The sequence below is a fragment of the Passer montanus genome, unplaced genomic scaffold (genome assembly GCF_014805655.1).
Source record: "Passer montanus isolate IOZ18808 unplaced genomic scaffold, ASM1480565v1 scaffold184, whole genome shotgun sequence".
NCBI classification, from domain to species: Eukaryota; Metazoa; Chordata; class Aves; order Passeriformes; family Passeridae; genus Passer; species Passer montanus.
In genome coordinates, this window is record NW_024365826.1 from 59,918 (window position 1) to 73,326 (window position 13,409).

The 13,409-nt window shown below is 41.2% G+C and overlaps 1 protein-coding gene across 2 annotated transcripts in view; it reads right to left on the bottom strand.

The window, feature by feature from the left end:
* Window positions 1-13,409, bottom strand: part of ANKFY1 (ankyrin repeat and FYVE domain containing 1) — a 31,519-nt gene that overhangs the window by 11,069 nt on the left and 7,041 nt on the right. For both annotated transcript variants that reach the window (XM_039705771.1, XM_039705772.1), the window contains 12 exons: window positions 11,470-11,605; window positions 9,893-10,016; window positions 8,599-8,748; window positions 7,943-8,108; window positions 5,737-5,941; window positions 4,913-4,981; window positions 3,985-4,184; window positions 3,485-3,582; window positions 2,876-3,101; window positions 1,827-1,925; window positions 1,314-1,467; window positions 253-421 (listed from right to left, as the gene is read on the bottom strand). In XM_039705771.1, the coding sequence (XP_039561705.1) occupies window positions 253-421; window positions 1,314-1,467; window positions 1,827-1,925; window positions 2,876-3,101; window positions 3,485-3,582; window positions 3,985-4,184; window positions 4,913-4,981; window positions 5,737-5,941; window positions 7,943-8,108; window positions 8,599-8,748; window positions 9,893-10,016; window positions 11,470-11,605 (1,796 nt within the window). The remainder of the gene's footprint in view (window positions 1-252; window positions 422-1,313; window positions 1,468-1,826; window positions 1,926-2,875; window positions 3,102-3,484; window positions 3,583-3,984; window positions 4,185-4,912; window positions 4,982-5,736; window positions 5,942-7,942; window positions 8,109-8,598; window positions 8,749-9,892; window positions 10,017-11,469; window positions 11,606-13,409) is intronic.

The following is a 13,409-nucleotide window of genomic DNA, read 5'->3' on the forward strand; positions in this document are numbered from 1 at the left end:
AATCCAGACAGCAGAATATATATAGAATATATATTTTTATTAAAGTGGCTGCCAGATATTTGGTTATGCAGACTACAGTATTTATAAGATTCATGCAGTAAAGAGGAATTTCTGGTGAAGAAAAGACCTCCAGAAATTAGTAATACTGGACCAGTCTGTTCTCTTCATGCATTGAGTTTGCTTTTGCTGATGAAGCCTTTTGCTGCTAGCAAGCTGAACAAGATTGAGACTAAAGCCAACTGACAGTCTTACCAGAGTTGATGCAATGTCTTCCAGGTTGTTCTCCAAGGCCAGCCATAAGGGAGGGTTTCCTTTCTCATCGGGCACAGACATGTCTGCTCCCCTGGTACAGATGGCATCCACCACGAGTGGGAGCTGGTTCTGGATGGCCAGCTGTAGGGCTGTCTGTCCATCCTGGGTCCTGCAGCAGGGACACTTCCAAGAGTTACAGATGCATTATAAAGTTCAGTGACAGCACTTCACTGGCAAAGCCAAGAACTAACTCCTCTCGTGTGTATTTTTGCTGTGGTAAGACCTTCACAAACACACCACATATTTCATCACAGCTCTGTAGTCTACCTTTCTTTTCCCAAGTGATTGATTTCTACAGTTGGAAAAACAAGTTAGTGCTCTTAGCTCAGAGACATGCAATTCCTTCAGTGCAGCCATTATTTGAACAGAGTTCTTTCTGAGCCAGCCTGCTGCCACAGAAGCAAACAGCTTTGTCTCCAACATGGCAACACTTCAAGCAACAGTCAAATACCAACTGTTAAAAAGTTGAAGTCAGAACAGCAGCATTAGGCAGTTTGGTTTGTACCCATGACATTCATTACAGTACAGCTTGCCAAATTTAACAGACAGCCTGTCAGTCATGTAAGCAGACAAATGTTCTGTTAAGTCTAATGTAAGTTGTCTAGGAGATACTGAGGAGGCAAATTTATCACTCCTGTTGCTGGATCTGTATCTAATTATTTTAGATGGTAGCAAACAGCTTCTAAGAAGCTGGCAAATGGATGAGGCAATAGAGGTTCAGTGCCTCTAGGCCTGTCTCTAGGCGTTTAGAGGAAGCTGTTTTACCCAGAATTAAGTGGCACCTCCTTCTGCAGCCTCAAGAGAGGTACTGATGAATGGAGCTACACCTAGGCCAAGTTAACACATGTAATCCCTCAGCCATAACCAGTGCCACAACACCGTGCCAAACATGTAACTGTGTAAATCAGATCTGAAACAAATCTCAAGCCATTACACAAAGGCAGTCAGCACCTGCTCCTAGATACACATACAGGTGAGAGTTGTATCAGTTAGGACCTTACCTGACATTTATATCTGCCTGATGTTCCAGCAGGAAGAGGGCACTCTTACTGTCCTGCCTCTGGATTGCCATGTGCAGGAGTGTCTGTCCATCTGACATGGTGTCATTGATGGATGCCCCAGATCCAAGCAGCTGAGCTGCTATTGTGTGCATGCCTGAACAGATCAAGCTCATTAGCATTTTACTTTCAGTTCTATAAAACAGACATACTGAGACTAATAGAATTAAGTTAATGTGCACAGACAATACAGTGATCTGACATGAAAACTACCAGGGAGTTCACAGAGGAAGAATTCCACTAAAGTGCAAGTACAGTTCTGGGCAGAAGCCATAGGACTAGAAATCTTTCACTAAGTCATATGTGAACACTAATTTTAAAATATCAAGAACCATCTAAAGCTCTCCTTGACAACTCCTCCCCAGCAGCACAAGCCAGAACATGAACACACAGCAGCTGTTTTATCTTTAGGAAAATCTTGTTCACATTGTAGCTCTACATCCTGAAGGCACATACCTGTCCAAAGAGCCAGCCCCAGCACAGTCTGGTCTCTCGAGTCCTTTAGACTGAAGTCAGGAATAATTTGCAAGTTGTTGGTAGCATGAAGAGCATTAGCTACAAGAAAGCATAAGGAGTTAGGGTATTCTTGTAGTTGACCTGCAGTCACACACTGAAAGCTGCAGCAGCAATGCCACATTTTGTGCTAGGCTGTTCCTTTAGCAGTCAGTTTGTAAGATCTGAGCAAAGTACCTTCAGCTTCCCTGATGTGACACTGCCTAGGATTCACACCATATTGCCACTACTGACTGATCTTAACACAAATATCAAGAAAATAATCAATTTTCTAGCTAAGAGGCTTAACTTGTCCCCTTCTAGCTGCAATTCCAAATGGAGGGGCATATACAAAGCCCTGAGAATAAAGAGTGGAGGCTCCACAATATGGTGAAGCCTGGGATGGGCAATATTTACCCCAGTTCACCTACTGGGATGGGCAATATTTACCTGGGATGGGCAGTATTTACACCAGTTTGCCTACTTCCTTCTAAATCCCACTTATGGTAGGAGACAAAATTGGCCCTACTTCAGCTGTCAAATTCCCTTCCTGCTGCTAGAAAGAAGCTGAGTAGTAGCATTTAATGAACTCATTTGCTGGTATTTGAGCACTCAAGTCTCAACTCTACTATAATACCAGCATTGCTCTGTATGAAGTCCTCTTACTCAGGAGGTGAGGGAAGCAGAAGTCTCACCACAGAAAAATGCCTTTATCCAAAATAGATTCCAGCATTCACCTGAAGCAAATGCTTTGAAGCCATCTCAGTTGTAATAAAACCCAAGACTAATTGTTCAAGTCCATTATCTACAGTGGAGAATTTACAAACAGACAAAATAATTTTCTTGTTTTAACAAGCAGATGATTTAAGACTAGTTAGCCAGTCTTATCAATTGCTGTACTTAAACAATGTTTACAGGAAGATCTGCTTTCTTAGTAGTTTGTCAAAACAGCTGGGATGCCATCCTGAATTGATCCTGCAATTCACTGCAGCATCAACACTCAGGGCACCTACCTTTTTGTTCTAGGATGACTGACACCACATCTGGGTGATTGTAAGCAATAGCCATGTGAAGGGGAGTTTGGAGATGAACATTCTCTGCTGGTGGAGGAGCAGGTGCATCCTTCTGCCCAAGCACTGCTTCTGCTGTCTGGATGTTGGGATTAGCTCCTTGCTGCAGGAGTTCTGCTGTCAGGTTTGCTAGGCCATGCCTGCAGGCTGTGTGCAGTGGGGTTTCTCCCTTTAATAAACAAGGTGCTGGGTTAAAAATTTGAGACATGAAGAGAAGCAGCTTTTAAACCATTAAAACTACAAGAGCTGGTGTGAAGTTTCACTCCTAGTAGCTGAAGCTCGTTAGGAGTTCCAAACTACATGAGTTAGCTTCTACTAAGGCTTTTATTACACCAGGCACTGCAGTAAGTGCTAAAAGCATGTTAACAACTGGTGATTCTGCAAGAACAGTGCCACAAGAATGCAAGTGGTCACTAGTAAACACCTGAAAACATGCAAAGGTTCACAAAGTGCTCCAAGTTGCTTTAAGCTGTGGTTTAGCTACAAGAAATCTCTGCTATCTTATTTTTGAAGAGAAGTAAGGAAACTTTCAGACTAAGTTTCTGCTTTTACCCATTTGTTTTGGTGGTTGACTTTTGCTCCGTGAGTTGCTAGGAAGAGAGAAGCTGCCTCATTTCCTGCACCAGCTGCTCTCTGAAGCAAGCAGTTTCCTAAAGAAAAACCATGAACACTGTTATTCCAACCACATTTTGATGCTAACACCTTCCCCACTACCTTCCAACATTACACTTTGAAGCCAACAAGGAAAACCCCTGGGACTAGGGTTACTAGTAGGCCCCTTCCAACTGTCACATGCACTTCCATTTAGTGATTCCACATCTTGAAATTGTGAAGAGGGTATTAAACCTGGCAATGAGCCCAGATTTTCTGTCACTTCCTGCAAGTCCATCTCAGCCTGCCAGTGCACCAGCTCTGGTAAATCAACTACCACCTGGCATTTATCATGGAGCAACTGCTGCTGAAACCTCATGCAGCTCCTCCAAGTGCAGTCAGCATTAAGCAATTAACACACAAGCCTTCCACCTACGAGGAAATACAAACCTCTGGTTTACCTGTTACTGTGTCTGGAGCATCTGTATTGCTGCCTCGCTGGATCAACCTTGCTGCAAAACTGTTCTCATCAAATGAGGTTCCATTCACAACAGGGGCATCCTCAAAAGGGTTCACAGACTGATCAGATGATACAGTGATATACTGGACTGCAAGCCACAGAGCTGTGCTTCCTTCATGATCCTTCAGCTCCAAGTCTAGTCTAAAAATAAGAGTTAGTGTCCCCCAATTTATACCTCAAAAAGCGGTTCCCCAACTCAGCTGAAGTTCCAAGTGGCTGAACAGCTACACTAGTTCATCTCATACCTCTCTGACAACATTTGCTTGACAAAAAGCCTACTGTAGCTCCAGTTACCTCAGACAATTTGTGAATACTATGAAAAAAGCATAGCACCTTTTAGTGACTGCTAGATTCAAGCTCATTGCTCCTAGGGAAGTGTAGAATCCCTGGCAGTTTTGGGCTCCCACTAAGTGTAACAAAGAAGCAAATTCCCTTGAGTAAGCCATGTACAAGAACTGCAAATTGAGCTGCAATGAAACTGAGTCAAATGAAGTCTTCTGCTTCACCACCCTAAGAAGTCACTTCTAAGCAGAACCCAAGTTGAACTCAAGAATATATTGAGATATTTCAAGAATGTTATTACTCCTTTTAGCTCCACTACAAATCAACCTTCACATCTGGAATTATTTCAGCCTCTTTGAAAAACACAGAGATGCAGTTTGCTGCTTTTTTATAGTAGGGCAAAAATTTACATGGCTTCTGACATGGTTTTAGCATCCTCACTTATGCAAAGCCTTTACACTTTTGCATCCCAAGTTCTTACTAGTCTTATTATAAGGCAAAAAGGCACAGAAGAGTTGTTAAAGCAGTTTTCACATCTTCACTGTACAAGGTAACCTCAGTGCATTTTACACTGATGTGAGACTTACTGCTTGCACTGCAGGAGCTGGCTGAACACGGGCTCATTCCTGACCACAATGGACACATGCAACGGGGTCCTGTAATTGGAGCAGAGAACAGTTACAGCAGGAATGAGTCAGACACTTCAGACTTTGGCCCCAGGCACCAACGTGCCCCTAGAGAACTACAGGCTTTCACCTCTGCTTAAAGGAGAAGGGCACAAGCACTTCTTAAAAGAAAGAGGAATCTAAACTTTTAGTGAACATGACTGCAATTAATTTGGTAGTAAGGAACTCATTAATGTAAGAAGTAACCTTAAAGGAAGAAGTACAATAGCTTCACCTAGCAGAATTGTGCAGCTGATACATTCCAAGTCTTCTATATTATTTTATGAACTTGCTTGCCAGCCTAACCTAACCTGTGAAAAAACTTACAGGCCCTACACTTCAGACAAACACACTGCAGAAACTGGCACTTTTTGAGAACACTTTGGTTTCCCTGACAACTTCAGGTACACTATTTGTCATCTTAGTTAGCTTTTACCATTCAGTGATTCAATAAAGGCAATTTAACTGTGTACCATGTGTTCTAACACTATCAACTCACCCCAGCTTTCTGTAGCTGGGCTATGTTTAATTTGCCATGGCAAAGTACCACTCAGCCTGCACAGCTTTCTACCTTGAGTGCTACCAACAGGTCTCAAATTAGGTAAATGAGCTCCTGCTTCCAGCATCAGCTGTAACACTGAACAGGTTCATTTGCTGAAGACCTGAACAGGTTCTTAGAAGGCTGCATCTGATCACCACAGCAGTGTCTGTTACACTGGCAGCACTTCACTTCCCCCAGTATTTACCTGCCTTTGTTGTCTTGCATGTTTGGATTGGCTCCTGCCTGCAGGAGGGACTGTGCAATCTGTGCCATCTCTGCCATGACATCTGGGGAGTGCTTCTTGGGGCTGTAGGATGCCACAAGGTGCAGAGGAGTCTCCTGGTCTCCCAGTGTAGCAGCATTCACACGGGCACCATTTTTAATGAGAAAGTTTGCAGCAAATTTATCTCCTTTTGTGAAACAAAACAAGGTTATTAATGATAGATGGAACCTATATATTTTATACTCCAGAAACAGGTACACATGACTTCATACCATACACTCATTCCAACACAAGTATCTGCTCCTACAATGCCTCAGCAACGAGCAAATTTAATAGTGCTACATGGCAAAGTCAGGATTAAAATATTTCACAACAAGCCCTTGGAAAAAGTGATTTGCCCACAGGTTACCTGTGACTCAAGTTCTCACACCAGCTTACTGTTATGGAGATAGTGACTTTGCTTGCTCCTCTATCAAGATACATCCATTGTTGCTTTAATAAAACATTGGGCAAACTGTGCTACTAGACACACAAATATTTTTTGAACAAAAGGTACTATTCCAAGGCACTAGTCAAAAGTTTCCAGGTCAAGTCAGTCTGTTGAGTCTTTCTACATAAACAAGTAATAACACTGCCTTTGCTCTTGGGAATTCAGGCCCTCATAGATATACAGGGTAAGGGCTTTAGCAGTGCAGACCCACCATCCACAGTATTCCCAAAAACTCCTTCTTAATTAGACTCATTTCAACACATGAAACCTTGAACTTGAAACACCAATGCAAAGAATAACTCCAGGAAAATACCAGCTCCCCTCGTTTCAAAGGCTACTTTGCAGAGACATATTCACATTTTGCTTGGCCTGAATGCAAGACCAGAGAACAAAGAACAGCATTTCAATCTATATTGCTGGATTATCTCTGCCAACAAAAACAAAAGTCCCATTTTCTGATTTGCATATCAGACATTCCCCCACTTTTCAGTGATCATAAGTAGTAAGAATCATGTGGCAAGTGCAGACAATTTGCTTTAGCTCCATTTCCAGAACATGTGATTGTTAACTGTGATTAATTCACTGAGGCTGTGGTTACTGAAAAGCAAGTGTTCATTCTCAGAGCTCTAGCTCAGACTGAAAGCAGACATCAGAACTAGAGACAAATGCCAGTATCAAGAATGAAGAGCAGCCTGCTGGAAATTCAGTGTTTTATAGGGCTGCAGCCATCACACACTGACCTATGCCTACAATGTCTCCTACTCCTGCAGCTGAAGTCTCACTCACAGGGTCAGATGCCAGGGATTACCCTGTTCAGACATGTAAGAGATTAATTCAAATTTTGTGAGCTTAAAATATAGCTCCCAACTTCTTCCTTTACTTCTGGGGTCCGAGACAGTTTGGTGCTAGAAATAAACTTTCTGGAACAGAGCTGCCAAAGACATTGCAGAAATAACAAGCAGCACAAGGTGTTTGCTGCAGATTTTTACACTTTGACCACAGGCCAAGATGCTGCTGATCCAAATCCTTCAGAGTACTGTGGCCATGGCAACCAGAACCTGCTGTGCTCCAGTTCTCATAAGATGCCTTTTCCACTCTAAGGTGGAGAACAGCTCAACATAATCATGTAGTTGCACTCAGACTCCACTCTGACAACTGCACTGGAGCTTTGAAAATATTTAGGCTGGACAGAGGTACCTCCACTTGCTCCTCATCTTCTTTTAGTCAGATTTTCCTCTTCTGAAACTGCTGTGCAGTAGTAAGGTTAACCATATCTCAAAAAGGCATATGCTGCATTCAACCCAAGTCTAGGAAAAGACTTCATCTTTGTGACCCTTATGCTGTGGTGCTCAATTCAACCATTTGTCAGAAAGAACAGTGTCAAATTAGAATATTCCCAGTGTCTCCCTGTATTTCTTCTTTTAGCAGGCAATGTTATACTAGATTGCACCTGGATATCACACAGCATAAGTGTCCCCAGCCAGCAGACTGGTTCTCAGATCTCAAATAATAGTCTGTTTACTTTTATTTAAAAAAAAAGAAAAGAAAAGAAAAAGAAAACAGAACAAAGTTCATACTTCACTACAATTTTCTAACTGCAATGTCAACTACAACATGACACAGGAATAGACTTTCAAATATGTGTTCCACACTGGGAATAACTGGAAGTTAACAAAGCTTCATATCCCACCTACTCACCTCTCTGGATGGCTTTATGGAGCAGACTCCAGCCTCTCTTGTCTGCCCTGTCTACATCAGCCTTGTAGTTGACCAGTGTAGTTGCAATACTCTCCAACCTTTGGGCCAGGGCTAGATCCAGAGCAAGATCTCCATTGTGATCCAATTCATTGAGCTTCCCAGGAAGCTGCAACATAAACACAACCAATTGGCATTAAAAGTATTTGAATAATTATTCTCTGCCCTTTGTTGGGGAACAATTTATTTGCTAGTTGTTTAGAGTTTCCACCCAAGCACAACAAACACCTGTTACTTCAGCTTTCAACAGAAAAGTTGTTCAAGGAAATTATTCTTACTGAACTGCCATGAAGCAGCAAAGTTGTCTATTACAACCACTCAGCTTTAAATGGGATAGCAATATCAGGTAATGGATTTTATTAGATGTATTCTGTTGCATGCAAGATGTTTTAAGCATTATGAATCACTTCTAAATTATGTCCTCGTGTAGCTACTGCTAGATAGATCTCCATTACAGACACAGAAGTAGCTGTGGCACTGCTAAACATGCAAATAAGAATTAGTGACAAAAATCACTAACAAGGTTCAGACTGGTACTTAGGAACCAGGTACTTGAAATAGCAAATTCTAGAAGACAGATCAAGTCAGTCTCACTATACCTGAGAATCCATTTCAATAAGATACAAAAAGACTACATCTTCTCTCTCAACTTTAATGGCCTTATGCAAAGGATATTCTGTCTTTGACTTGAACATTTTATACAATAGCTGAGCACTCATGCTGCTGAAGTCTTCTTTACGCAAGTCATCCTAGGAGCAATTAAAAAAGAGAAGGGTAAGCAACACTCCTGTTTTATTTATGGACAAGGCATTGCACAATGGCATTCTGAAGTTCACAAAACAAGTGCAGTTAAAAGTTCAGTTTTGATAACATTTTGGCAAGAACAATCCCAGACAGTCTTTTAAGATTAGGAAGAAACAATCAGGAAGTTTTAAATCTTGCATTTTAGTTTCAAGATCAGTTAGTGAAATTTTTATTTCTTTTTGTCTACAGAGATGGAAAAGTAGCATTTTAATGCTACTATGGTGTATTTCTTAAGTCTGACAAAAAGTCCTACAACTATTGAAGACTGATTAATAAAATTATGAATAAAAGTAAACAAAAGTTTAGGAATAAAAAGATCTTAGGTCTGAGTTAGTGCTCATTTGACTAAACAGAAGCAACTTCATTTCCAGGTAGAGGTAAGCATCAAAAGTTAGGAATCAAGAAGAATGTCAAGAGTTAAAACTGCTGACCCACAGGTTCACATATAATAATCTTTTTTATATATTAACATATCAAAACATTTCCCTCTGCCTTTGAATTAGACAAGGAAAGAAACCTCCACATCTAGGGTATGCATTTTAGATTCAGAATAACCTAAAGCCCCCCTCAAGTCTATTGCTGACAAGTCTTATTTTAAAGGCTAATTCATTACTCAGGTAATCAAACTTTCTTCAAAAAAAGAGATCAGAGCAAGTGAAATTTCCAAGCTGGTTGCAAGACTGGCTGCTTCTCTCTTCATTACAGAAGATAAATAGCCCTGGCTTCCATAAACTATTTTTAGAAGTAAAAGCAGGCCTGGGATTTGTGATCTGTATAGACAGAGACCAACTATGGATGAACTTATAAACACTTTGAAGCCCAGATTTGATAAACAACCCTCTTGTTTATTAGGAGACAGTCCCTTCTATCTTCTTCATGTTTAGGAAATGGAGACACTTTGTACAGTGAAGTACTTCCATTGAACAGAACAAGTCCTCAGGCAGAAGTGACTCACCCCACCAAGACATTCTCAAGACAACTGACCAACTAACAGAGGTTACACAGTGTGGTAAGGCAAGCAAAATTCTGCCACTGAGTTTCTATAATGTGCAAATATTTCTCATCTTGCTTCCTCGTGCCAGGACTCACCCAGTGGCTAGCAATGATCTCAGCACAGTAGTTGAGGAGAGTGCTGGCACTGAGCTCCTCAGCAGTCTGGTAGAAACGGATGCAGTTCCTGACATTAACAAGTGACATCACTCCTTTTTCACATCTGCCAAAAACAGGAAAGCCAGTGGTCAGTAATCAAAAAGCTTTACTTAATTACTGTCCCATGCTGTAACGGAGTCCTAACACTTTTTTTCATAGATGCTGGTAGAATATGGCATGGACTTGCTTTACTAGAAGGCTGAACTGCATAAACATACTTTCATCAGCAGCCCTAGAAGACACCTCCCCTAAGAGCAGACTTCTATCAGAATCCACCCAGCCAAGCTCCCATGATAACACCACACTTCAGGAGTCTGCAAGTAGAGATCCACCCCAGTTGTCCCAAGGGCACAAACTGCAGCTCATTCACTGCCATGAAGTAGGGAAGATGTAGGGAAGGGATCACAAGTAGGGGCTGTTGAGGTTGGATATTGGGAAAAATGTCTTCACTGCAAGGGTAGTCAGGCACTGGCACAGGCTGGCAGGGCAGGGGTGGAGTCACCATCCCTGCTGTGTACATGTGCCACCTGGGGATATGGTCAATGATGGACTTTGGCAGTGCTGGGCTGTTGGCCACTCTATCTCAGTGGTCTTCTCCAGCCTAAACAATTCCATTATTCAGTGATTCTATACCTACATAAACATCTCATAATTATGAATGGCATCCTACACATGGACCTGTCACTGGACTACTGTGACCAGACAACTGCTAAGTTCACAGTACAACACAAGGGCAGCTTTCAGGCTGGTACAAGGCTTGAAGCAGTTTTAGCATTGGCCTTACAGATTTCAACTTCTCTGGTCAGAACATCTGACAGCAATTTAGCTGCTTCACATGGAGGCACACAAATCACAGCTTATGAATGTCATGTACTGCCACAGACATCCCCTGGGCAAAGGATTATTCTATCAAAGGATACTTTGACTAAATTGAAGGCTTTGAAGTTGTACAAAACTTGACGAGGTTTCAATTTGTACATTCAGGCTTCTCACTAACTCTAAACGGTTTAGAACACACTAAAGAGCTCAAGATTAACAACCTGGCCCCTAGTGCCACAGTGTAATCATAGTGTCAGACTGTGAAAGCATCATACTGTTACACTAACCTTATTTCTGAAGAAAGGTTGCACGAGATGCACAGAAGTTACAAAAATTTCACCCGTGCCACTTTAATACTGCAAACTAATTGCCATTGATTCATCCTAGTATTCTCTAAAAATTCCTTTCCTGCAACTCTCCTGAACCTGATGCTTTCCTACTGATCTCCTTTCAACACCAGTTCAGGTTATTAGTTTGGCTGGGAGAAGAACTGAAAAGTAAACATAAAGCCTATGAGAAGTCTGCTACAGTTTAACTCTGGTGCAATGCTTCATTTCCCCTGATAAATTGAATGACATGCTGTTTTATAAAAAGTTCAGGACTTTGAAAAAGCATAATTTTATCCTATTGCCAGCAGCTATCATCTTATTTCTGCTCAAACAAGGTTTAAGAGTTGAAGTATATTTACTAAGACTCACCTTTCCCTAAGCAGCTGGAGCTGAAATTTATTAGCTAATTTCATGAGCTCTGTCAAGAAGATATCATCTTCTCTTAGCTCAAGTTCATCTGTGTAGATCCACCGCAGCATTGCCATGGTTACCTCTGGGTCAGCATCTGGTACAGGGAGCAACAGGATTAATAAAACACTTCAAAACAATCACCTATCCTAGCAGTTGCTATTCCTTTGACTTCTAAAACTCATAGCTACCATAAAAACAAAAAGCTAGTCTTTTTGAAACTGTACTTTGTTCAAAATGTCAGAATGGGTGAAATTGGTCAGAAGTTGAAACGAGTAACAGCGCTGGCACCAAGCAGGAAAACCTTCTTACACTGTGACACTGTGCAGAATGCAGGGAGCCCTGTGACATCTACCTGCTACACCAATGTTGCATATTTAGGGGCTCTTATAAAGTCTTTGGTCCCTCACGTATGCCCTAATGCACATCCACACCTGACAAGAACAAAGCCCCTTTTTAATTTAACAGCCATGGGTTATGAACTGCTGCATTCCAACAAAGGCACTTACACTTTGGGACACTTTGGTAGTAACTACAAAGCACTTCAAACTGCTGGTAGCCATTTCTAGGAGAAGTGCAAAAAAGCCAATTTAAGAAGCTGGTTAGATCTCAGGTCTTTACAAGACTGATCACAAACTGATGTTTTTACACAGTGGAAAAACCAGAAAATCACACCATGGGACACTACACAAGCCCAGTGGCCAAGGACCTTTGTCACTCACCCACAATTAAAATGACAATCCATCTTACAAGGATGTAGATAAGAATAACTTCAGAAGATCAGATCAATTACAACAGAAATATCACTCATTTAAAAAAACTGACCTTAGTCCTTTGAGTTGTTTTGCTCTTTAAAAAAATATTTTGAATTAAAAACCTTAAAGAACCTCAAATACCCATCCTAAAACATCTCCTTTAGATGGAAGGTTGGCCCAGATTATCTGCAGAGTAGTAGAAGTACTTGGCATGCAGACTGCCTCTCGGGAATCACAAGGTTTTAGTAAGACAAGTATTTTTTGCCAAACTCAAAGCAATCAGAAAGCCTACTTGAGATGTACTATCAGCTCTGCCTTGGCAGAAGTAAGAGAGCATTTTCTCCCTCTCAATAAGAGAACGTGTTCATCTCTTTCTACTCTTTTAAAGATTAGAAAATTCTACAGATTACATGAACTCTAAATGCGCTCAATCTCAAATGCTGCCTGCATTCTGAAGATAAAATTCAGGCAATCTTAGCCTGCAAATTCTTAAGAGAACCCCTTAAGAAAACAATTTGCAGGGAACAGCTTGTTTCTTGCTCCAGCTACTTCATAAGCTAATCCTTGTGCCATTTATCAATTTTTTTTTTAAATCAATAATGCAACTTTACAGTGGAAAGTATCATTTACTAGCAGGTATTTAAGCAGTGTTTGCTTTGTTAAACATGTAAGACTGCAGTTACATTTGAGATTCTCAGAATAGCTTAGATGTGGAGCTAGAAATGCTTTGGACTGCCACTTGTAATGATACTACAATTAACATAAGAGCTTTTTAGTAATAATTTTTGTTAGCACAGCACTCTGTTTCAAAACTCCTTGGCATCTGTTTTCTTGTGGCTGCAGAAAGATCCACCAATCGTGCTGCAAGGAAGCCTGTGATGTCCCATAAAGCCAGCTTGCTGTGACTTGCTACCTTCCAGTTTGTCTGCACTTAGAATTCACTGTAAGATTACGTGCAGAACACGAAGCCAATGCTTAATATTCAACATGCCAGTCAGCAAGCCTGCTTAACTTCATACCTGGTTTTATTGCTCACAAATTAATTGTATAAGGCTCTCCTACACTGTTAAGTACAGAAAAGCCTTTTGAGAGGTTCAATCTGCAGAAGCACTGCCCAGTGTAAGTACATGCAAGAAACAGCTACAA